Raw genomic sequence first — 25,544 nt, forward strand, 5'->3', positions numbered from 1 at the left:
AGCTATCCTTGAGGACCCCCAGGGTCCCAGGTGAGGCCCAGTGACTGATGGAGAAGAGAGAGACGTGGAGGCAGCCGTGAGGTGTTGTGGAAAGAGCTTTGGGTTCCCGTTAGAAGACCTGGGTTCTGGTCCTGGCTGGGCACGTCCCAGCTTTGGGCCTCAGTTTTCTCATTGATAAAATATGGGTGGTCCCTGCCCTGCCTGCCACATGGGGCTTTCACAAGGCCCAGCAGGAACTGTGGTTGTGGAAGTGCTTTGAGACCCTTCAGGGTGGTGATGTGTGGGGCTGTTACTTATTGGAGGTTTTCGTTCCTGGATGTTCCATTGTGGGTGGGTTCCCAGGGCCCTCACCTCCAGGCCCTACGGCCTCTTGTGCCCACAGAAGACTCAGGCCATTCCCACACCGTTTCAGGGGGTTGTGGCCGGCAGTGCCTCTGTCTCCTGAGCAGTCCTGTGACTGCTGAGCCCCACTGGCCCCTCACACCAGACTTGTCATGCGCTCTCCAAAACACAAAATGAGAACATCCGCAGTGCAAGTGGAATGTGAGGCTCTGAGCAGGTGCAGAGGAAGTGCGTGGGGGCGGGCAGCTTGCCCTGCCCACCCGTCTCTGGGTCCCCACCAGGCCAGAGGAGCTGTAGTTGTGATTTCCTTCAGCCGCCACTGGGCCGAGGTGTCTCAGGCCTCTGGCCTCTGGGTCTCAGATGTCTCAGGCCTCTGGGTAGCGTGAATGACTGCTAGAGGTCTCAGCTCTGACCAGTCTTCATCCTTTCCTGCTTGTGGGGCTCTTCCCAATGCCCTGCAGCTGTCACACAGCTGGGCTCTACCATCTGGTGGGATTGCCTTGAGAGAGAGAGAATAAATGAATGAACGTGATGTGTGTGTGACTGTGGATGTGAGAGTGTGTGAGTGTGAATGTATGGGTGTGTGGTGTATGATATGTGAGTGGCGAATGGTATATGACTATGATGTGTGAGTGTGTGGGTGTGAAGTGTGTGTTGTGTGTAACATTGTGAGGAGTGGTGTGGTATGTGTGATATCTTAGTGTGTGAAGGTATGATGTGTGGTGTAATGTGTATGTGGTATGTGGTGTGTGAATATGTGATGTGTGGCTGAGTGTGTGAATGTGTGTTTTATGACATGTGAATGTGTGTTGTGTGAGTGTGTGAATGTGTTGTGAGTGTGTGAATGTGTGGTGCATGAGTGTGAACACATTATGTGTGCGAATAGTGTGTCTATGAAGATGAGTGTTGGCTGCATTGTGGCTGGGCCTGCCAGGCAGTGCTGGGGATGTGTGGGATGAGAGTGATGGGGAGAGATTTTCACAACACGTGTGGCCCAAATAAAACCCTTAGAAACATCACACTGGGTTTGTTGAGAGCAAGAATTAGGGGTCCGAGGCCTGCCAGGTGGGAAGTGGATGTTTGGAGTCTGAGATCTAGGCCTGACCAGTCTCTGCCTTCGGGTGTTGCCCCAGGGTCTTGGGGGTTGGGCCGCAAGGGAAGGCTGCCCCCCGGCTAACTTGCCAAGGGGGAAAAGTTTGCTGTCCTTATTGTCTTCTCCCTCTGCTTTTCCTCGTCTAAAATTCTCCTTTCTGACTCACAGGGCTGCTGTCTGGCCCTGGTGCTCCTGCTCCCAGGAGAAGGTCTGATAAGCTGAAGCACACTGACAGGGAGGGGGCTGGATGGCTGACGGCCTCTGGAGCCAATGCTTGACAGGAAGGGATGAACCAAGTGGAAAAAATTCAGGGCCCAATGACAGGCAGGTGGAGGAAATAATGCCAGATCTACCGGGAACTGTTGTAAGTCTTTTAGGTAAATTCGTTTACTCTCCATAATCACTTAGGTTTTATTATCCTCCCTATGTTACAGATGGGATAAGAAGAGTGTTTCTCATAAGGTTGTTGCGAGGATTGCATGAGATCAGCATTACAGGGGCTTAGCACGGTGCCTGGAACATAGCATGAGGGCAGTGGAGACTGGCCGTGCTCATTAGGGCAGAGGCCATCCTTATGGGTTCTGCTCAGTTACTGCATCACCCTACTTTGACCCCCATGTGGCCAGGCTCCAAAGGGCCATCTCCTGGGCCTTCCTGGACTGAGGGTAGAGATCCTCCGCTGGCACCTCCCATGACTCAACACTGCTCTCCCCAAAGAAAGACCATGAGAATCCCCCTGCCTGCTGGATTCACCAGGAAGCCCACCCAGGTAGAGGCACCTGGCTTAGGCATGTTGCGGTTTGCTCTTTCCAAGAACTTGGACCACAGGCTCGCCTGTCCCAGAGTGAGCCGCTCCACAGGAATGGAGCTTTGGGAAGGTTAACCTGCACAGTAAGCCTGCTCATGACTTTCTGCTACAAGAAATGGTAGAATTTTGGTGAGGAAGACTTCATTCCTGAATATGGTCATATTCCTGTTGGTATTCTAAAGTTAGAACCCAAATATGTGGGAATTTTGGATGAATTTTAATGTGATTTATCAGCAAAAATCTAGATTTTGGAATAGTCACCTCCACACATTTATTTATTTTTATTTATTTATTTATATTTATATTTTTATTTTTTTTAAAGATTGACACCTGAGCTAACAACTGTTGCCAATCTTTTTTTTTTTTTTCTGCTTTATCTCCCCAACCCCACCCCGTACATAGTTGTATATCTTAGTTGCAGGTCCTTCTAGTTGTGGGACGTGGGACGCTGCCTCAACATGGCCTGACGAGCGGTGCCATGTCCGCGCTCAGGGTCCGAACCCTGGGCCGCTGCAGCAGAGCGCGCGAACTTAACCACTCAGCCACGGAGCCGGCCCCCAAACCTCCACATATTTAAACAAAGACTTTTGGGTCTAGTGAGGGAGAACTAGCTGCCCATTTCTTTATCAGCCTTAGGAGAGCCTCACCAAGCCTCCAAAGCTGCTTGAATCTTACAGCTTGACTGTCTTCCTTCCCTCCCCTTCCTGTGTTAGCTCCCTGGCCAGCTGGGGGCCATGGTCTCAGTCTCACACCTTCTCTCTCATTGTGCCCTCTGTCTACCTAGATATGTAGTCTTTCTGAGATGATCTCTCATTGCTTTTATTGCACAGACTTCCTAATAGAGTTCATTATTTCCGAGAAGCGTGGCAGGGGGTGAATTCTACTTGTTTCTCAGCCTTGGGGACCAGCTTCACAGACCGTATCCCAGTCAGCTCCTCTCTGCTGTCTACTGTTCTTAGGAGAGATGTCCTGAGTCTTGGGAAAGTCTTGGGCAAATGACATATACATATGCCTTGGCTTTACAAACCAAAATCAACTGCCATAAACAGACTCTAAGCTGCTACTGGGCCTTAGTAAGGTGTGGTCATTATTACATAATGGATTTTTAAAAAGAAAAAAAATCAAGATAATTCAAGAACTTGAGGAAGATTTTTTTGTCATCAGAAATATTTGAGTAGCTCTCTGAATGGTTGTTGGACATTGATCATTGCTGATCAGTTTATCGACATCAACCCTATAGATGATTGTCAGTATTGGGCTGAAAAGTGTCCCTCCAAAATTCACGTCCATCTGGAACCTCAGAATATGACCTTATTTAGAAACAGGAACCTTGCGGATCTAATTTGTTAAGATGAGGTCAAACTGGTTTGGGCTGAGTCCTAAATCCAATGACTGGTGTCCTTATAGGAAGGTTATGTAAGGACACAGAGACACATGGGAAGAACACCGTGCGATGACGGAGGCCGAGATTGGACAGATGCAGCTACAAGCCAAGGAACGCCAAGGATTGCTGGCTGCCATGTGAAGCGAGGAGAGAGGCACGAACAGACCCTCCCCTCAGAGAGTGCGGAAGGAACCAGCCCTGTGACACCTTGATTTCAGACTTCTAACCTCCAGGACTGTGAGAGAATAAATCACCGTTGTTTTAAGCCATCGAGTTTGCGGTACTTTGGTACAGCAGCCCTAGAAAATTAATACATTCCCCAAACTGGTGACTTTTTAACTTGTCGGAAATCCCACCTCAGCTATAGACCGACTTCCTTCTTCACACAGGGGCACCTCCGTCCTCCTGCTGCAGGACGAGCAAGTGGACTCTGGGCAGGACATTCGTATACTTGCTATCACCTGCTGACAGTATCAGGTGAGAATAATGTGAGATCATCTGGGGCTTTAGCGACGTTTGGTGACATTTCTTGATTCTAGGGACCGGCATAGGCTGCACAAGCTCAGGACTCACTTGCAGGTTGTTGACATTAATACAGAAGCTGCATCTCAGTCCTGCCCCAGGCGTGACCCTTTGGTGGGTTAGGGAGCAGCTTCCGGGGGTAAAACAGTGATAGATTCTGACACCTTGTGGTTCTGGTTCTTCTGGAATAATTTGCTATCATTCCAGGAAAAGCTAGACACTCATTCCCGTTACAGAAAACAAAGAAGCAGACATTGCTGATGACCACCTCCTCTGGCCGGGGAGGAGGCCAAGGCTCTAACCCAGGTCAGGGCCCGGGGATCGGGACTGGGCACTGCAGTTGGTGGGGCTGGAGGGGAGACCGAGGGGGGCTGAAGTCTGTGTCCTGCCGGGGGCAGGCCTGGGAAGCACGCAGCATCCATCGGAAGCATTGTGTTCAAGGCCTGGGCAGAAGCAAACATTCGGCCCCACACCAGCACATCAGGCAGGATGGACTGGGAAGAGCACTCTCCCAGGGAGAACTCTCTGCTCACAGGTCCTGAGGAGGAGTCTAGGGGTGGGGTGGGGGCCTATAGGATATGACAAGGTTTAGTGCCAGAACCTAGGAGTGGCCTTAGCAGACAAGGGGATCCTTTACCTAATCACTGTCCCCCAAGAGACTTTGGGTCAACTATTCTAAAACCTAATTTATTATTTAGCTAGCTTCTAGTTGATATTCCTATGGAGGGAAGTTACTCATTTGGTTACTTGAGTTTTCATTAAAGCCTCTTGATCTTGGAGGACACCCCAGGAAGGTATGAGATTCAAGGGCGTGTATTCCATGAATGCCTTACCATTTTTTTTTTAATGCCTAAGAAGAGCACTGGTTGTACTTGCTTTCAGTTCATTCGGCTATAAATAGTCTTAATTTTGTCCTGTGACACAGAGCTTTGGGGTCTTGACCATTGCAGTAGCCCCCAAACTATTCTTTTATTGAAGATAATCTTGGTCCCACTTGTAAGCAGTCTCCTAGCCCCCTCAGCCCAGCGTTGGAGGTGGCAGAAACTTTAGTTTAGACACATCTTGGGGTGCCTGAAAATGGGACCAAAGCAAAATGCTCTGAAAGTGTTGTCTGGGAAACAGAAGGTATGGGGGACAAACGCAGTCCAAGCCTCCTTGGTGGCAATCATGGTCTTTAATTATCAATTAAGTCACTTTTTTGATTTGTTAGCAAGTGCCAGCTCACAGGTGCTGGTTGAAGTACAGAGCTCAGAGGGAGAAAGATGTTAAACCTTAGCTCTCTGAAGATCAGTCCCTCCCTGGCACCGTCAAACATGCTCTTTTCTTCCCTTCTGTTCAGAACTCTTCCAAAGCTGGGGTTATGAGTGTCTGACCATTCTCTTATCCTCTCATGTCCATGTGAGTGACAGAAAGGGGAAGGGCTGTCTTCCCTGAGGTGGGGTTTGTGAAATACCAGTCTCCATTTACACATTTCTCTTCCTCCTCCTCCTTATTCTAGAACTATACCTCCACCACGAAAGCAGGGACTTTTGTAGAGAGATCCTTGGCCAAGATGACAGGAGATGCCAAGCCTAGTTTTGACACTAGTGTATCTCACTTGGCGCCCTTGAGCAAACCTCTTCACCTCTCAGAATCTCAATTTTCTCACTTGTAAAATGGTAAGAATGTGTGTTCATGACTTGTTGTGTATATGCCGTGTTACGTGATCCCTAAGGCCTTAGGACTCCAGACATTTTATGGTTTCTCCCAGTATGGGCAGAGGTGTGTATACTTGATGAGGATTTCAGGTTGCAGAGAGTTTAAACACACTGAGAGGAGATGTGGCTCCCAAAGATACAGTGATGTTTACAGAAAGGCCGCTGGTTGGGTTTGAGGCCTCTCTGTCCCTGTGTCTAGCAGAATGCCTCAATTCTAGTGAGTATTCAAATATGTATCTTTAACGAAGGAAAGAAGAGAGGATGGAAGGGAGGGTGGATGGAGAGATGGAGGGATGGAGTGGAGGGGAGCATCCCATTGGCATCCCATAGTAAGAGTGCAGAGAAGCCCTGAATGGCTCTCCTTTCTGAAATTATCTCCCTACCCCCCACCCCCTCCCAGCCCCGGTGTCTCTTCTTTCTGAGAGGCCCCTCTAAGATCTTAATTCCTCTTCCACACCTTGGGTTCTCTCATTAGAAATAAGCTGCAGGTGGGAACTCCTCACGTCATCTCACCCCCAACAGGAACAACGAGGCCAGGCTTGGATGCCGCTGAGGAGGGACCAGCACACCTCTGAGGACAGGTAGCAAAAGCCTAAGTGGAGTATGAGTGCAGGCAGCAGAGCACCCCGGAGCTGAGGGCCCCGAGGATCAACGTGATTCTGAAGGTGATTGTCATGGGCGAAGGGAGGAGGCAGCAGGTGCTCTGCCTAGGCCTTGCTGGGTCCGTCCTGGATGTTAGCAGCCATGTTGTTGGCCTGGAGCAGGAAGGCAGTGTAGGCCATGTCAGCTTCCTCCTTGGAGGACTAAGGGGACAACAGGAGAGCAGTCAGTGTTTAGGGCATTGGCTCAGCAGGTGGGAGTCGGAGGGAGGGGATGCAGTAAATACCCTGAATGCATAATCTTGGCCCAAGCAACCCAAGCCTGTGTTGACCCACTGTTATTCCAGCCCCCATGCTCACCAGCAGGGACTAATTTTGAGAAACGGAAAGTTGCAGCTCCTAAAAATATCCCCTTCTGTCTCACTACCTCCTTCTGACCCGTGGAGTGGAACACCTCTGTTGCCTGGGCCTGTCCCCGGAAGCTCTGCCCACACGGTCCACGGCTAGGCTAGGCCTGTGTCAGCCACGGTGGGTTGTGTTTTTCTTTCTCCACCAGCCCAGAGGTGTTGCTTTTTGTGTTGCTTTTCAGCAACACAAGGCTGGAGAGGAAAGCTGTCTCCAGGACTAACTTGTTCCCCTAATTGCTCCCAATGCTGGGCTCTCTGCTGCTGCGAGGGAGAGTGGACAGGACAACCAGCATTGGCGCCTTGGGATTTGGGGGGCACAAGGGGAGGGTCACAGGACTCCAAAGGCAGGATTTGCCTTCTGGTAGGATTTCAAGTAACGTGGCACTTGGCTGGGATGGGGAGGGGCTTCTAATGACTATCAAATTGCCCACCACCACCTGCAAATGTCCTCCCAGCCCAGGCAAATGGCTGGTACCCAGCAAGACCCTCAAGGGAGGGTGGCTGACCTGAAGTCCACGGGTCCCACAGCCCAGGAAGAGCCCACACCAAATTGCCAGCGCCTGACATTTGACCTTCCCACCTTGGGGCTGAATCTTCTAGACACTGGCCTTCCCTACCCGCCAGTCTCTTGCACTCCTGCTTGAGGCTCAGCACCTGCCTCTGCCCCAACCACCGCAACGCCACAGCCAGTAAGATGCGTCTTGCCCTCAGGAAGTTCTCTGGAACACTATTTACGCTACCTTCCCTATTCTGACATCAGCCCCCACTTTGCGGTAGTTTTTTCCGACGTCTAGCTGTAGTCCCACACACTACATTTCCTTGTCACACGAGTGGGGCCTCAGCCTCCCACCTCACCCTCACCCTTTTCGCCTTCTTGGGTTCTTCGGTCTCCACGGTGTTCTCGGTGGTGGCAATGAACTCTATGTGAAGAGAGGGGATGGATTAGCCCTCATTAGACTCATATTCCCACCCAGGTGCAGAGTCAGGTCTAATTGTTGCTCTCCCGGGAATTGGGCATTCCTCTGAGTGAGGGACGTACCATCTTTTCCTCCGAGAGTTGTCTCCTGAGAGACTGGAGAGGCTCCCATGTTGTCGTTGGCTCCAAAGTCCCTGGAGTTCTCAAAGTCCGACATGCTAATGTCTGTCCTGTAGCTTCTAATCGAAATCCGGTCTGCGGGGGAGAAAGGAGCAGGTGCAGGGTGGGGGCTGCGTGCACGAGCACGGGCCGTGCTGCTCCTCTCTGAGGGAGCCCGCAGGGCAGCTGAAGGGGGTCAGGGTCTCTGACCACCACCCAAAGCAGAATGCAAATGACCCTGGTCTCTTCCTCCTTAGACAGTCCTGCCCTTTTCACGGATAACCGAGACAACAATCCCTGACCTTTGTCGCTCAGAGCCTTTCAATGCACAGTACCTTGTTTTGTCCTCACAGCCCTTTGAGGTGGCTATTTATTATGATTCCTGTCTTGAGCAGTAAGCAAACTGAGGCGTGAAATGGGGACATGCTGAAGTCACACAGCTGATTAGCTCTCACACTAGGCCAGCAGCGCAAGGGTCCAGGCATCCTGCTCGCCTCTTCCTGGCAGCCCTGCCTCTGAACTGAGACCCTGAGCAATGGGAAATGGCCTTCCAGAAATAACATTTGGACAGCAGCACTTCATGCGAGTTTTGGGCACGTGTGGCTTTATCTCCCCCCCCCCCCCACTCTCCCAGAACCTGTTCCTAGAGACTATAAAAGAGACTGTGGTGGTGGCATGCCCCCATCAAGGGCAGCTAAGTCAGGCTGAGGGCTCAGGGTTGGAGGTGGGGCAGGAAGCACCTAGAGACTCACCTACGTTCTTCCTGTGCCGGGCTCTTAGCACCCCCACCACGAGGACCCCCAGCGCCAGCACCAGGGCCAGGGGTACCAGGGTGGAGACCACCACTTTGGAGCTCCCGCCTTGTCCTGCAGAGCTGGAAGAAGGATTCAGTTAGTTAGTTACTGAAAGGAGAACCTGGGAGTCCCAAGATATGCTGGCAGGTTGGCTGTGGCTAGTTCTTTCTCCCGGATTGATCGACTCCCTCCTCCTGATACAGCCCCTTGCTCTGTTCTTCTGAGAAGCCTTCCCAGACATGGCAAAGGCAAGGACAGAGCCTTTTCTGCATCCCAGGCCGGGGAGAATGGTAAACTGCACCCCAGCCACAGGAGAAGGGCAGAGCTCATCGGCCCCTTGCGAGGCAGTGAGGGCTGCCCCTGCTATCAACAAGCGGACAGGCTCTCCACCTTGGTCCCGGTGACCCAGCCTCAGGTCCTTGGCCTCTGGGATGTTCTCTGAGTGAGAAATCCCTAATCCTTCCTCACCTGCTGGGGTCTGCAGATGCTATGCTCCCACCAGCTGCATCTTCAGGATCCTTCGCTTGCGTGTCCACAAAAAGCCTGGGATCCTGAACGACTTTCCTGTCAACCTTCCTGACACTTGTCTCTATCACATCCTCAGCAGCAGCAGCACGCACTGAGCTGAGAGCTCCAGACCCTGGAGAGAGCAAAGCGGGGCTGGATTATGGTACTGTCTCTGTTGTTTTCCCCCCTTGAGGTTAGGGAGTCTGAGGAATGGGACTTCATCAGGAATCCCAGGGTCAGGGTGAGATCTGAAGGCTGGTAAGGTAGGGTTCAGGATGACACTAGAGGTAGTGGAGGGATGGTCTTCTCTAGCTTGTCACAGATGATCTCTGTCCTAGTAACACCAAGTTCGTTTCCATCTACAAGGCTCCGTGTCATCGATCCACCTGTGCATAAGGGCTAACCCATCATTTGGGAACAGGAAGAGTTTTCACAGCCTTGAAACCCTGCCCGAGGCCTCCTGAGGGCAGAGCTGGGTGCAATAGTGCTGCCCTCTGGTGGTAGCTTGGTGATGGGCCCCAAGTGAGCCAGAGCCGCTGGACCCACAGACCAGGGGATTTCTAGAGGGACTAAAAATATCCTCGATAGGAGTAAAACATTTCATGTGACATTTTAAAAAGAGGCTTAAAATGCAAACTTACTAGAAGAGGTGGCCTAAATTTTCTTTGTCAGTCCTTGTACATGAAGGTCTCTGGCCCTCTTCTGAGAGCAGGCTTTGGCGGGGGGTACTGCGTGTGATAGTGGCTTTGAAATTTCCGTGTGTGGAAGAGCTCTGAAAATGGTCTGAAGGAGCATCCAGGGAGGGGACTTGTCTTGAAGCTGAGGTTAAATAACAAACCCATCTTTTTTTCTTGGAGGGCTTTTTGGAGGGCTAAATGAGACTATATGGGGGCTAAATCTCCCCCAGCATCTTACAGCCAAACCTCAGGGCCACCCCTGATGAAGAAGCTATTAGGCAAGAGTCTTCCTCTGGGGTTGGGGGCGGGGGAGGGGGGTGCACAGGCTTTGCCCTTGGAGACTCACCTGTTCCCTTCTCCTTGACCGCCACGTAGACAGCCACGGTCTCTCTGTATTGAAGGCCCTCCTTCACCCCGCACCAATACCAGCCCTCGTCCCCCTTGGTGACTTGCTTCAGGGTCAGGTTGATGAGCTGGCTGTTTTGGTCGCAGTTCACGACGGCCTGGCCGGAGCCCTCGTCTTGGCTGGGCAGGGCGCTGCAGCCTTGGTCGGTCCACTTGCACCAGAATTTCTTGTAGGAGTAGAATTTGCACGGTGAGTGGCAAGTGAGCTGGACAGTCTCTCCCAGCTCAACATTCACAGTCTTGGGCACCTTGAGGTTAGGTTGTCCTGGAGCAGGGAGGGAGGGAGAAATAGGCACAGAAGCTGTCATTGGTGATGCTGCAGGGAAGTGACTGGTGGGGACCTGTATCCACAGCCTGATTCCTCTACGGATGACATTGTAAGTCCATGCCTTACAGTATACGAAATACTTAAGAAATGTAATTATGTGCCCACGTGGTAATTATTATTGATGACCACTATGAATCAGTCCAGTCTAGCATAGAACATGGAACCTTGACATTGACTTCAGTTTGCTTTCCTTGCTCCTCTCTTCTCTTCTAGACTCAATACAAAGAGCTGCACTCTACTTCAGCTGACACAGTACACACTGTAAAAGAGGCCAGTGATCTTGATAATAGGAGGCGCTGTGTGTGGTCGTCTGGAGATTATGGTGTGTGTGCAGGGAAGAGGTGTGAAAATGGGACCTCTCGACAGGTGGGCTCTCTCCCGAGGTCTGTCCCATCTGCATGGAGGGCGGTGAGACGGGAGGAAGAGCAGTTGGGGTGATGCTGTGGCTGACTGGAGGGGTCCTGGGGCTGCCTCCCTTCCCTCTCGCCCCATTTGAGCTCTTACCTTCAACAATCTTGAGCTCCACCGTGGACCTCCAGTGAATATCACCGTTGGTCAGGCACCAGTAGAAGCCGGCGTCCTGGGCAGTGAGCTGGTTGAGTATGACCGTGTAAGTGCCGTTGCCCGGCTCGTCATACAGCACGAGCCTGCCATTGTACTGTTCATACTGGTTCTTAACTAGCCCTGTGCTCTGCACCAACAGTGGGCAGCCGCCGTTTTGAGTGTCTTCCCAGCGACACCAGGACTTCACGCTGTTTACTTCCTTCGGGTTGTAGGGGCAGAGCACAGCCACAGAGCCTCCGACCACACCTTTCACCACAGAGGGCCTGGAGGGGAACGTGGTCTCTAGAAGCACAGACAGAGATGTGGTGGAAGAATGGACACATGGTCTGAGCGACCTCTTCCCCACGGCCTCACAGGGCAGGGAGGGAGGTTTAGATTAGTCTTAACCTGGTCTTTCTCAGAAAATGATAAAGGACCCACCAGGACCAGACTCCAGGGACCTTCACCACCAGTCTGGGCATCTCGTTCCCTTTCCCACCTTATTCTGAGCAGAGACTGGAAGGAGTTTAAGGAGACACCATCAACCCTCCTTTTTGGGCTTCTTACAAAATCTCCCTCTATATAAGTTTCTGGCTGTTTATTAGCTTGCCCCACAAAAATGGCCAGATGGATTTTCTCCAAATTAAGAAAATATATTTAGAACGGTATGATTTAAAATATAAACTATGTAGCACAAATAAGTTTAATTGCTGAGGACCCTGAGGGCTGTCTCAAAGAGAAGAATGGCCCTTCTCCAAGAAGCCAAAGCCAAGGTTCAGGGAGGACCCGGGGATGACTGACAATGCTGGGGAATGTGGTGAGGACCCGGAGCCGCATATGGAAGTGATGCACAGGGAATGTGAGCCCTGCAAGGGCACAAGGGCAGTTACTTTGAACTGCAAGTACTGGTTTGCTGCTTCTCCTGAGGGCAATTCTATGCAGATGTTCCAGGGTGAGAAGAAGCAGGGCTTTAATTATGTCACCACTGTTGATGTCTTAGAGCTGAGCAGGCTAGATCGTGCTGGATAGCAACCTGAATAGACGTTGGAGAGGGGAATTTAGAGGCTGGGACATTGCCTTCCTGGGAAAGCTTTGAGACCAAGATAAGCCAATCCTTCTCTCTTCTGGATGTGAGGGATGAGGTGCCATCCTGCCTAATGGTCAGGGAGAAGGGACAGGCAGCCCCTGTCTCTCAGCCTGGCACTTGGATTCCACGTTAAGTCCTCACCGTGGTTCTCTGAAACCACAACAATCTACAAGTCTTGCCTCTATCAGGAGCTTCGCTCGCCTCATTCCTGTTAATCAGGGAAGCCATCAGAAGGCTGTGTGTTCTAGCTCTCCTGTACAACAGCCCACGCAGCATCCAGTTCAGGGCTTGTCAGTGAGCAGATATTGTCGACCGATGGAGGAATGTTGAATAGATTCACAGGGAGGGAGCGAGGCTCTCACCTGCCAGACTGTCCCACTCCTTCCCTCCCCCCGCCTCAAGTCTCACCTTCATTGACAAAGAGTTGCCAAGCCTGGATGGGCCGGGATTTCTGAGGCTGACCATCAGAGTTGGCTCCACACAGGTAGAGCCCTGCATCCTCCTTCCTCAGGTTGGTGATGTCCACGCTGAAGACGCCATTGTTGTTCTGGGACAGGATCCTGCCCTTAAAGGTCTGATTCCGCTGACCCAGAGTGTTGGCGACCAAATTACAGGTTTTCTCTTTATTCTCCTGGCACAGGAATTTGGCCACATTTACCACCTCGGGGCCCAGGGCACAGTCAAATCTCACTGAGCTCCCCAGGTCTGCATAAACCAGCTCCGGCTCAGGCTTCAGCACATGGAGGTCTACATTGCTCTTATCACCACTGGAATCATCCCCAGCCTGGCAGACATACTTCCCATCATCTTCGACCTGGAGCTGGTCAATGATGAAGAAGAACTCTGTTTGGGTGGTACCCCGAATAATAAGTTTTGCTCTGCCTTTATACTTGGGTTCCGTGTACCCAGCGGAGTCGATGACTCGGATGCAATACTTGTCAGTTATCTGCTTGCACACGGACTTCACGTTTGGAAGATTCGCAGAGGTGAAAGGGCAGCTGATGCTCACTTTTCCGCCCAGGTCTTCTGCGTAGACTTGAGTGCCATTTAGGACCCCAGAACCTGCAGGATGAGAGGAGGGGGTCAAGTTGTGATTTCACTTTCTTGCAGCACAGGACTGCTCAGTGTTCCCAGTGAGGAGCCAAGTGTGCCTATCAGCTGCGGCTCAGGTTTCGGCACCTGGAATGTGCACCCCCTCCACTGGGACACTATCAGAATATGTCTTCTAAGGCCCGGCTTTACTGCTGTCTCCTCCGTGAAGCCCTCCCCAAGCAGGCACTAATCTCTCCCTCCTCTGTGCTCTCTTGATATTTACATCTGTATCACTTATTACGTCCAACCTTGTATAGCTGCTTAAGTTCCCTGCAGGCTGGAAGTTCCTTCAGGGCAAAGACATGCTTTCCTCATGTTTGACTCCCCTGCAGGGCCCAGCACAATGCCTAAACATAGTAGGTGCCCAAATTATCGTGCGTTGAAATGAACAGAATGAATATAAGTATAGGGTGGTGGATTTTAGTGTATTGTGACAGAAGTTCCTAAAATTTACAACAATCCGAACATGGAATGGGCTGCATTGTGAAGTAATGAATTTTTCCGTTTAAAGTGTTTAATCAGAGCTCCATACCCATCGTCTCCAGTGTTCTTCTGGACGTCTAATATAGGGTCAACTCTAAGCTCTCCTCAGCTCTTAAGATTCTTTGATTTTATGAATCTCCATGACCAGTGAAGGAACTCTTTAGTCAGTGCACAGAGAGTACTAGACATATCGCAACGGAGCAAAGCTTCTCTTTGGGAATCCCTCTAAATTTCCTCCCTTAAGACCTCTTTCCCTTCTAATTTCCCTTGATTACCTAAAATGCCCTTGCCATTGAACCCTTGCCAGAAAGATCTTCCCCATTTTTCTCTTTTCTCAATCAGAAGAGGCTTGTTCAGTGGCTCATTCCTTCAGTGCCCTGGTCTTTGGGCAAGAACTGCTCACTTAATTTATGCTGAGAATGTTGATGGACTAATGGGTCCCAGGTAAAAAATGCATTTTAAAACAAACCTTCTGTGACGCAGGTCTTCTTCTTCTTTTTTTTTTTTTTTTTGAGGAAGACTGGCCCTGAGCTAACAGCTGTGCCCATCTTCCTCTACTTTATATGTGGGACACTTATCACAGCATGGCTTGCCAAGCAGTGCCATGTCCACACCTGGGATCCGAACCAGCGAACCCCGGACTGCCAAAGCGGAGTGTGCGAACTTCACCCCTGCGCCACTGGGCTGGCCCCTGTGACTCAGGTCTTGATCTGAAGGGTTTGCTAATGGCAGCAATAAGGATCCCTATGGAGCTCTCCTTGCCTTTTCTACCTCCCTCAGCGCATGGACCTCCTGGCTCGCCTGCAGCAAACAATGAGAGAACTTGTGCCCTGATGCGCTTCTGAGTTAGAGACTTCATAAAACCCTAAAATGTTACAGGCCCTGAAGACCTAGAAAGGTCCACCTGCCACCCCCAAGAAGGTCCCATCCGTCTTGTTCCCGTGTTCTATTATGAAAAGTCTTTGCTTCTTGCCTCTGGAGGGAGGAGGACCACGGCCCTCCCAGCCCGCGCCAGGGCCCTCTTCTCTCTCGGGAAATTCTCTTTCCAGCTCTCCCACTGCACCTGAGATGATTCCCTCTCACTTTTCCACAGAAGCCCAAGGAGCCTGGATCCTTACCCGGAACGACTCTCAGCCTCACATCAAAGGACAGGCCCCGGTTATTGATGCCCACACCACACTTGTAGCTCCCGGAGTCACCCTGGATGAGATGGTCAATGTTCACCACAAACGTGCCGCTCTCTGGGAAGTTGGTGAGGTTGGCTCTGCCCTCATAGTCCTTGGACACGTAGCCGTTGGAGGAGATGAGGGTTGTGCACTGGCCCTTGGGCCCCTGCCGGCACCAGTACTTCCGGGAATGTCGGTTGACGGAGGTGGGTGGGTAGTAGCACTTGATGGATGTGGAGGTGCCTTCCACGCTGTCTATCTCCGGGGGACCAAATATGGGGCTCTTCATGGAGACCACTGTGGGGACAGAAGACAGAGGCTTTCTGAGGCTGGGGAAGGTGAAGCCTGCTGAAAGGATCAGACTGCCCACCTAACACACGTGCCTTCTGTGCGATATTTACCATGTACCACAGCTGAACAGGCGCCGCGACTGGATAAACGGATTGACTAATCATTGTTAACTTTTAGTTGTAATTCCTTAATGATAACCACTTTAAGGACAATGGAATGGCAAACTTATTTAATGATATCCCTTGTTTATAAATAAAACCACTTTTGTGGGGTACTATACTTTTGCCGTTGCTGTCTATTTCCTTATATTTCTAAAAATGCTTTGTTAATGATTGTCTTTTTTTCCAGATAAAAATATTGAGAGCTAAGGAGGATAAGGCATTTCCCTAAAACCCCATAGCAACTCATAGAGATGCTTGGTTCAAGGTCAAAGTCCTTTGTTTATTCCCAGTGAAGACCCTTGGCCATGCCTGTTCCTGACCCCCAGCGCTTGCTCACCAATCCATTTCCATGCCTGTCCTTTCTGCATCATCTGTGTGACTCCTGCTTGAGGGAGTACAAGTACTGAGAGGGGCATCCCTGAGCATGGGCCAGATTTCAGCATCCCCAGGGAACTGAGTCCTGGAGAGGGGTGGGCTGGGACCCGGCAGATATACCTGGGAAGACAGCCAGCAGGCAGGTGAGGAAGAAGAGCGTCATCGCTGGTGGCTCCCGCGGGGCTCTGCCACCCAGGCCAACTCCTTGCGAGGGATGCTGAAAGACAATAACAGGGATGAAGCTCCTATGTCTTCCAAGGCTAGTTGACCTTAGAGTTCCTGTAACACCTGCTTGGTTTTGTATCTCCAGTAACTGACAAAATCCTGTTGAGACAATAAATGGCTCCGCCTTTCCCGTTACAGCTCAAAGTCCCACCATCCGCAGTGCTTTTTGATCCTTAACGGTTACAAGTTGATTTTTCTTCTCAACCAAGCTGCAAGTTCCTTTGGGATATGGACACAGGTGCCATTTCTTCTGTATCCCCGGCCAGCAGGCACGGTCCTGAGCAAGATCCATAAGATCTCAGGAACAGCTCACTGGACAATGGGTAGCACCAACAAGTGGCCCCTTCTCTCTGTGTCAGCCCTGGGAAGTGGGGGGCTGGCATATTCTATGGTGTGTTCATATGAGTAAACTGAGACCCATAGAGGAGGCCTAGTGAGGATTAAAGCTGTACACGTGACAATTTAGGTCGTAACCACCATCAGTTGCTCTCCTACCATGTTCCAGGCACTGTGTTAAATAATGCACGTGTATTATCTCACTTAAATTCCATATCCTCCTATGAGGTAGGTGTTCTCATCCACATTTTGCGTAGGAGGAAATGAAAGCTTAAATGTTAAGTGTTTTCCTGAAGGTCACCCAGGCATTAAGTGTGTGGGTGGAGGTTGGGGGAGGTGGGCAAGATTTGAACCCAGCTTTGTCTTACTCCCCAAGTCCGAGTTCTCAGCCTCCCCGCCACACTGTCTTGCACCTCAGACACGGCAGCATGCTCAGCCCTGTCCTTATTCCTGTCATCTGTGGAGGCCCCTCTCCTTATCAAAGCCTTGTCGTTTATACCGCTTCGCTGGAGCTTTGTTACTTCCCTTTTAATAAGACAGAATGGATATTAGCACAACCATTTTATGGATAAGAAAATCAAAATCTTGAGATGGTGAACAATATGCCCAAGATTTCCCAGAGACTCGGTTATGGGGTCAGGGTTAAAAATGTGGGTGTTATGGCCTTTGTTATGCCACCTGGTGGGGCAGGGCAGATCAAGATGGAGACGCCAAGATAAGGCCACTCAGAGTGTGCCACGCACATGGACCTGGGGAGGGCAGAGGGTCCCTGGGTCCAGCCTTACTGCAGCTGTCTTCAGGTCCCAGACTGCCGCCTAGAGGAGGAGAGAGAAGTCCCCACTTTCCCAGAGACTTTGACAGGCTTTAAACTTTGAGATGGGCTGAACAAGAAGAGGGTTGAAGGAGAAAATGGTGTTAGCAAGAGCAGGGCAGTAATAGGCACCTTACTTCCGGGCCCTGCCCTCGTTCCCAGAGACTCCCTTCCCCAGCTCGAGCCAAAGGCAATAGATCTGTTTATCTTGGTTGTTTCTTTCCTGTGGGGGAATTTCCCAGCAAAGAACCTTTTTGTTTCCTTGTGGAGATAAAGGTATTCTGTTTCTCCAGTTCTCTAGAAGAGTAAGGGGGGCAGGTCAGGGGAGGTGGGGACAGATATGGGTGTCAGGTGGCAGCTGGAGGCTCTCTTGATTCCAGTTAATTCCCCCAGACCTTTCACACCAGGCCAATGATTAACCTCTGGAGTGGGGCCTTAGCCAAATGCCAGTGTCAGCCCCAACCTGGACACACTCAGGGGACTCTAGCTGGGGGACCCCTGGAGTATGTGCCGCAGGTCATCTGGGGAGAGGGTTTCAGGTGGGAGCAGGTGTCAGAAGGTGAGAAGTCTGCCTCCTCTGGGATGCTTGGGATGGGCTGGCTGCAGAGTTCCAAAAATCTACCACCTGCCATTTGCACTGGCCTTGGGTGCAGCGGCAGGTGGGAGGACAAAATGCCGTGTGCTTTTAAGAGCCCAAACCAGCAATGGCTCTCCTTGGTTCTAGTTGCTGTTCTTACCTTTAGATAGGCAAGCTTCCTAATATTTCTGTGAGGCAGGCGTGGATCTGCCCGTGGGCTGAGCTGGGGAACGCAGCCTCTGGGTTAGTAAAAGTGATTTACTCTGGGCTACAGAGAGTTAGCTGCCAGGTTTTCCAAAGTGGGGTTCTCGACTTCCTGCCCAGGCTTCCTCTCATTTGTGACATGCTTGGATGGCTGTGAATGTCCACATGGGAGGAGGACACGTGCATGTACCCATTAACCCTTGCACAGCCTCAGGCCCAGGATGAGAGCATCAGGCATGCACAGCTGGAAGGGCAGATCTGGCAAAGGGTGACCTTGGTGAGGAAGCACATGATCTAGTCCCAGGGGAGATGATGGGAGGGCAAGGGCACCCACACCCTCAGGAACAGAAAATCTTTGCCCAAAGCTAAACTTGAAACACAATTTCTCTGGTAGCAGCTGAAAGGGCCCTGGGCTTTGAGAATCATTAGATTTCTTCCTCTCAAAACCAGCCATTCTCCCAAACCCGGGAGACTCAGGTCTCAGGGAGGTCCCAGGTTTGCAGTGGCCAGAGCTGGATTTAAAGAATTTGCTTAAGGAAGGAAGGAAAGAGCATGCGATTTACTGGGCACCTGCTCTGCACCAGATGCTTGGCGAAGGTTTTTTCTTATATGACTTCATCTATCATCACAGCAACTCGAGAGGTAGATATTATCTTCATGTGGCAGACGGGAAATCTAAGGTTAAAGAGATCCTGGCCCCGACACCCACAGCAGAACTGGATCATTACCCTATTTGCACTCTGTGGGTGAGCAGAGGGGCCTGTTCTTTTGGGATATACATATGCTAGTGTATCATAAACACAGGCACCTTTTCTGGTCCTTAAAATAGGAGTTGTTTTACTCACTGGTGAGGCTGGAATGTTCTGGGTCATTCTCATTTTACCAAGTTACTGCCATTGACATAGTCATAACATATGTCTACATAATTGTGGATTGGGGCAGGGGTGTAGGCCAGGCTGGAGAATAGAGTTTGTCTCCTTATGAAATTAATCTAGCTAGCTCCCCTTCAGTTAGAGTGACTGATCTTCAGCTATCATGGCTCAGAGTCCAAACCTTTCTGCTCTTAGATTTCCTCCTTTTTCAGAGAGAGAGGGATCTCCTGGTCCAGGTCCTGGCTTGGCTGCTGGTTAATCACATGGCCTTCAGCAACTCTGGGCTCTTCATCTGTCTGGTACACAGCAGAGGGTCAGTCTGGGCTCTTACAGCCCCAGGGGCTTCAAAGGGGATAGAGAGCAGGGGCTATGGGGACCTGAAGCCAAGTTGGCAATTTCAGACAACTCCCTGTGAGCGTAAACACGTGAAAACAGAAAGCTTGGAGCCCAGAGGAGTGGGGAGCAGCTGGCCTGGCTGAGGAAGGGCTTTCATCAGCCTGGACTGAATGGGCCCCTTCCCCTGCTTCCAGGAGAGCCATTGCCTGAGGCCATCTGGGACTGCCACTCTCATCTTCCATGGGTGCAAGGGCTGAACACAGATGAGAGCGAGGGTGAAAACTGCAGCTTTGCTAGGGGAGGGAGAGCAGTCTGTGTGTTTGGAAGAGCCTCAGACTTGTAACGACGGGCGGGAGCTGAGGAGAGGTTGCATCGTTTGTGTAAGCCCCGCGGTGTGAGAGAGTCACCAAGGCAGGGCAGTGCTGAGGGAAGGGAATCGGAACTCTGGAGGGCAGGGAGATGGAGAAATAACAGCCAAGGGGTCTGAAGAATGTACAAACTAGAAAGATCCAAGGCTTTCTGGTCCCATCCCTGTCAAAAGTGTCTTCTATGAATGCAAGACTTAAGCAGAAATTAAGAATTTGAAATACCAGCTCCACGAGGCTCTGGGAATAAGCCTATGGATTTCCAGATGGTCTTTCAACAATGACTTAGAACCCCTGTGATTGACTCCAACCCATCCTACCTTGACATGTAGGTATTTATCTCATCCAGTCTACCGGATGGCAAGCTCCTGGAAGGCAAGGACCAACTGAGATCATTCTCTCCATCCCCACAGTGCCTGGCAAGGACCAGCTCTCAGCAAAGACCGACCGGACTGGGAATGGTTACATCCTCATCCCCTTGCCAAGAAAGGTGAAGTCGGGGCTGATTTCTCTCACTTTGCCAAATGCCTTTTTGTTCTGGGCACTCAAGGGACAGTAGCATGAAGAGTAGCCTGGAGGATGGAAGTGAACCCAGAGGTCCAGAGTCCTGCTTTGTCACAGGCTATCAGGAAAGCTCTACCACTTGGACAAAACATGCTGGCTCATCTCCCCATCTGTATAATGGGCCTTATAGTTCCTGACTCATCTAGATTGAAGGGCTACTGCAGGATGGGAAAATGTGGGGGCAGATAATGGGATAATGTATATGGAAACACTTTAAATAGCATAAAGTGCTCTTCAACTCTAAGAGGCTACAATCACTCTTAAGCACAGGAGGTGGGGGTCCGTGCACTTGGCTTTCATGGTTGGACTGCTCTTGGAGAGTGGCAAGAGCAGGGACCCCTCACTGTGGCTCTCAGCTCTCTCACGGTGGGGGGGCTGTGTGATTTGGGAGCCGGTTATTTAAACTCTTTGAGCCTCAAGTTCCTCAACTGTAAACTGGAGATAATTGTCCAGAGAGTCGCTGTAAGGATTAAATGAAACGACATACATTAAGTCCTTAGTATGGTGTTGGGCTTAAAAAAATGTTAGTTCCTTTCCCATATCCTCTCTAAAATCAACACAGTCTTCTCTTTTTCTTGTTCTAGAGTGAGAGGAGAATAGAAGTCTGCTTACTGGGCATCCTTTGAAGACTAGAGGTGAGCTGTCTATGTTGGACCAGCATAGGCTGAAAGAGGAGACACACACTATGGCCTAGGGTAGAAGTGGGGGATAATAGTTACAGCAAGCACATGTTGAGTTATTTTCAAGTGCTTTACATGTGTCAACATTTAATCGTCCCTAGCAGCCAGGGAGGTAGGGTAAAACGTGCAAGCCCATTTCACAGATGAGAAAATTGAGGCGCAATTTTGCCTTCTCTGAGGGAAGTAAGAAATTTGCCCAAGGTTACACAGCTGGCAAGTGACCACGACAGGATTGAAATTCAGGCCCTCTGGATCAAGAGCGAAGCTCATAGCCGCTAGGCTAGACCGCGGAGGGTCTTGAGGTTGAGAGGAAGCAGTCAGGAGAGGAAAGAGCAGGAAATTCAGTTTTAGAGGAGAAATTAGTCCAGTTCTCTCCTCTCTGCCTTTCACGGGAAAGGTAGTTCCTGTGAAGAGACGCCTGAACCCAGAGGTAGGTGCCAACGGAAATTTCTTCCTGAAAAGTAATAATAGCTGCTATTTATTTAGCACCTACATTGCGAAGGGCACATGATGTTTGTTTCCTGTAACCAGACACCTTGCCTCCAAAGCTTCTTTCTACTCTATGACCCTGTGTCTGTGCCAGTGACTTTGGGACCCCAGCCCATCCAGAGAGAGGGCAAGACACAGATGGGGAAGGGCTCCACTGAGCACACGCATGGATAATACTACTTTTTTATTTTAAGAGGTGGGTATTCTGTTTTTTAGGTGATGTCAAAATGTCCCCATGACTATATCAAAATGGCTGCACCAAAATGTCATTGTTCGTACTTACTGGGTGACCTTACACCACTCACGTTAACTCACGGAGTCTTCATTTCCTCAACTGTAGAATGGGCTCATGATACCTACCCCGTCTCTACCTTCCAGGTTTGTTCCAGGTGGGAATGAGATGAAGCTGTGAAAGCCCAGGGTAAGTGGATTTACTGCATGGAAGCTGCTACAATGGCACTATTTATAAAATAAAGCCACAGAGGTCTAGATGCGCCAAGAGACAGGCAATGATCACAGACCCAGTTGCTTTCCTGCCTCCTGGTTCAGTGCTCTTTCTGGTACATCACTAAACCCGGGGCCAGGGAAGAGGATGGATGGAGAGTTCCAGAGTTGGCTCTGGGCAGACCAGACAGCTGCCTCTACCCTAACTCATGAGTTGGCATATCCTCTCTCCAGATGTTAAGGAGCCTGTAATTCCCCTAGTGAAGGGGGAGAGTGATGATGAAAAACAGTGCAGGCAGCTTGGGTTGAGGAACTGGGGGTGGTGGGGGCTGGAGCCTGCACAGCTGCGGCAGTTGTGTCGGAGGGTCCCATGGCAGGCTTGGGGATGCCATCATGATGAGCAAGGGGAGAGCACGGAGGGAAGGGAGGCCCATGTCTGAGGCCTCCTGGCTGGAGAGCCAGGAAGAGCATCAGGACTTGGGAATGCTGCCTGTGTTTGGAAGGGGACTCTGCCGCGTGTCTCACTTACCCTGGAGGACCTCCTTTTCCCACCAGAGCAAGGACAGGACAAGACGATGGTGCACTATGCCTCAGGGTGGCAGGAGTCTACTGGAGCAAAGAGGGGTTGAAATCGGAAAGGATCTCAGAGCCTCTTTGAAGCCCAGAAAAAGGGCAGCACATGCCGTCAGCAGAAAGCTGGAAGTGGACAGCTTCAAAGACCAGAAGAGAACCTGCTGCGTGTGGGTGTGTGGGCACTTTACATGCCTTATCTCATCCAGTCTGTCTGGGGCTCCATAAGTCCTTGAGTAATTGAACTAAACTGAAAAACAATTGCGATTTTGCTCTGGAGGTTACAAAGCAACTTCACACATATTTTCTCATCTGAACCTCACATCAACCCTGAATGATGGGTGTTATTTATATCCCCATTTTACAGATTAAGAAACTGAGGCTCAGAGAATGATTAGGTGACTGGCCCAAAGTCATACAGTTAAAACTATGGAGGGCTGGTAAGGAATTCAGGGACCAAACTCGGAGAGGAACTACACACGCTGACCACAGACATTCCTGCTTCCCACCTGCTGATATTTCGCAGAAAAGTGGGGCGGGGGGCTTCCACACACGTGTCCTTACTCTCCCTCGAGTGCAGACCTCTACTCCCCCACCACACGCTCAGGACACAGGCTTTCGCCCCTGTCCTCCTCACCCACTCTCTGTAGGCCGGGAGTTGTGAATGAGCCACCATCCCTGGGTCCTTCCCAGATGGCATCCCGTCCAGGGATCCCAGAGCAGCCACACTTACTTTTACCACTTCCTTCTCCCCAGTCGACTCGGTTTCGGGGGCACAGCCTGTCAGCCAGACGGCAGCCCCTGCCTTTCTAGAAGTTGCCAGCAGGACACTGGATGCTGCTGCCAAAACCGAAACTGTGTGCAGTGCTGGACCCACACCTGGGCTCTTAAAGGGACACTCTCGCCCAGGCATGGCGGCCAGCCAGGGGCACGTGACTCTCACAGATCCTTTCCTTTTAACTTTCCTAGCTGGCTCCATTTGCTTCCCTTTGACCTTGGGGAGACTCTGTTACTTGGGGATTCTCCATCATTGCAGCTGCAGGATGCAAGACAGAGCATCAAGCCTGAAGAGCCTGTTCTGCCGCTCTCTAGCTGCAAGACCTTAGGCAAGTCACCTTCACATTTCTTTTCATCTGGAAAATAGGGATAGTAATTACCAACCCCACAGGGAGAAGATATAACCAGACATTAGATGTGAAACACATGGCCCGGGGCATAGTATGAAATTGATGTGCATTCGATGGGGCACAGGTGGCAGGGATGGCTCTCAGTCCTTGGTCTCACGTCTCCACTCACTCGGAACATCGCCCCACTCCCTAGGATACTTAGCCTGGATTAAGTCCACTCTTTACTCATCTTTTGCAAAGCGCCTTTTACCAGCTCCAGCGCTTCCAGCCACATGGGGGGCCGTGGCTCTTCCCTTTCATGCCCTGCAGGAATTAAAGACTCTGGCTGCTTCTGGGCTCCCCTGAAAATGGCGGACCTTGGAGTCTTGTTGGGAGCTGGGCTTGGCGCCACAGCAAAGAGGGCGCTGATCTGCCGAGCCGGGTAGAAATCTCTTTCTCTTAGTTGGTCCTTGGAGCAATCTCTCTCCCTTAGTTGGTCCTTGGAAGTCCCCCGGACACGGCCTGGTTAGGACTCCCAGGCAGTCCCCAAAAGATTTTAGCAGTCCTGCGTCACACGAGTGAAGCCCACTCCCCAGCACACACGCACATCCCCCACCCCCCCACAGCCCCACACAGAAGCCTGCCCCATCCTACCTGCGCGGGGCTGACCAGGCTCTCCCTACAGCATCCTGCAGGCCAAACCCCAAAGGGGAAGGAGGAAAGGAGAAATAGAACCCTGGAAAAACAGGGCAGTCAGAGCCCTGGTCTTATTTTAGCTAACCACTCACTCGTGGTAGGGTAGCAACCTGGAAACACAGATTTGACAGTATTTTCTATTATGGAGCTTAATTTCAGACCCCAAACCCAAAATCTGACTGACGTAAGGAAAAAATTGCCTAGTCACTTCCAGGCAAACTCGATCCAATTCAACAATACCTCAGTCACTTCACTCCTCATTTAAAACTCTGTCTCCGTCAGGATTTCCTATCCTTCTTGTCTGCCTTCTCTCCTCTGGGGCTTATGTTAGGTGTGGGGTAAGTGGGCCCGTGAGGGGTGGCTTTGCCCGTGATGCTTTGGGAGCGCTGGGAAGGAGTGCTCCATTACTTTGGTCTGCTTTGTCATAGTGCTGTGTTGGCCTTGTGCTCCAGAAGGAAGTCGTCCTGTCTTTTAAGATGGAACTCGACTTGCAGTCATTGGGCCTTTATCCCTGTTCATCCGAGAGGTCTGGTCCACTCTGCGCTCTCCTTGTCTCTACTGCTGGGCTCCTTTGGCTAGGACTTCCAGGCCCCCTCGGACCTTCCTTGCCGTTCCTGTGGGTGCAGGGTAAGTTTGGCCAATCTGTGTCTCTCTGAGCCTTGGGGACATCCTGTGCACAAAGCCTCATTCTCCCCTAGAACCCCTTGTGGGCTTCTGTGCTCGAACATTCCTGTGTAATTGGGGCAGCAATGGATATTGGCAAGACTGCTGGCCACCAAAGTCCTGTATGGGACAAGCCAGCTACAGCCCCCCTTGGCTCCAGCATCTCCAGACCCTTCTAGATCTCTCTGTCATTGTGGATCTCCTCTCCTCGCTTGCAGCCGGGGACTACACCCCATGGTGGTGGGTGGGAGGGCACAAAGATGCACCAACAGCTAAGTGGTCTTTCACTCCCCTCAGCAATCTTTCTCCTCCCCAGTTCCAGGGTCTGTATCTAGTGGGAGGAGGTAAGGGGAGATGGAGATGGTGTGGGGACAGTGAGGGAATAAGCCTGCTTCTGCCAGACTATGGCTTCCTTCAAAGGTTCTCTGTCTTACGCCTTTCTCCTTTAGAAGTGGATCATCAAGATATTTGTAGATTTTGTTTTCTTATTCCTCGTTAACTCACATTCCCCAGAGCAGGGGGTAAATTGCGTCTAGTTGTCTGGGCTGGTAGGAGTTCAGGGAGGCCCATCCACGAAACAGCTGCTTCTCATGCTTCCCCGGGGCCCTCAGATCCCCTTCCCTGCCCCCTTATTCTATGATGGTGGGATCATGTCCTGGTGTGTGTTCCCAGGAGTCCCCATAACTATCTTAGCAGACTGTGTCAGGCACACACACGCATGCACACACACACCCCTGAAGCCCACCTGGCCCACTGGTCCAGCTTAGGGA

General features: G+C 51.0%; 1 protein-coding gene across 2 annotated transcripts; it reads right to left on the minus strand.

Moving 5' to 3' along the window:
* Positions 1–5,304: 5,304 nt before the first annotated feature.
* On the minus strand, positions 5,305–23,198 carry PIGR (polymeric immunoglobulin receptor). Of its 2 annotated transcripts, XM_046680315.1 has the most exons (12): positions 23,043–23,143; positions 22,269–22,345; positions 15,957–16,053; positions 14,962–15,306; positions 12,677–13,330; positions 11,143–11,484; positions 10,252–10,575; positions 9,190–9,361; positions 8,680–8,801; positions 7,892–8,023; positions 7,714–7,772; positions 5,305–6,649 (listed from the first exon to the last, which is right to left on the minus strand). In XM_046680315.1, exons 3-12 carry the CDS (start codon positions 15,997–15,999, stop codon positions 6,554–6,556), a joined length of 2,289 nt encoding a protein of 762 aa, XP_046536271.1. In that variant the 5' UTR covers positions 16,000–16,053; positions 22,269–22,345; positions 23,043–23,143; the 3' UTR covers positions 5,305–6,553. The 2 variants fall into 2 exon arrangements, with proteins under 2 accessions (XP_046536271.1, XP_046536270.1); XM_046680314.1 differs by lacking the exon at positions 22,269–22,345 and having other exon boundaries at positions 23,043–23,198.
* Positions 23,199–25,544: the final 2,346 nt, after the last annotated feature.

The sequence above is a fragment of the Equus quagga genome, chromosome 13, assembly GCF_021613505.1.
Source record: "Equus quagga isolate Etosha38 chromosome 13, UCLA_HA_Equagga_1.0, whole genome shotgun sequence".
Classification (NCBI taxonomy): Eukaryota; Metazoa; Chordata; class Mammalia; order Perissodactyla; family Equidae; genus Equus; species Equus quagga.

Coding starts and splice junctions, on each gene's coding strand:
- PIGR (XM_046680314.1), bottom strand. CDS start 15,999: ATGACGCTCTTCTTCCTCACCTGCCTGCTGGCTGTCTTCCCAG. Junction 10,576..11,142: donor GGAGCTCAAGATTGTTGAAG/GTAAGAGCTCAA, acceptor TCCCTGCTCCAG/GACAACCTAACCTCAAGGTG. Junction 9,362..10,251: donor GGTCAAGGAGAAGGGAACAG/GTGAGTCTCCAA, acceptor TGCTCTCTCCAG/GGTCTGGAGCTCTCAGCTCA.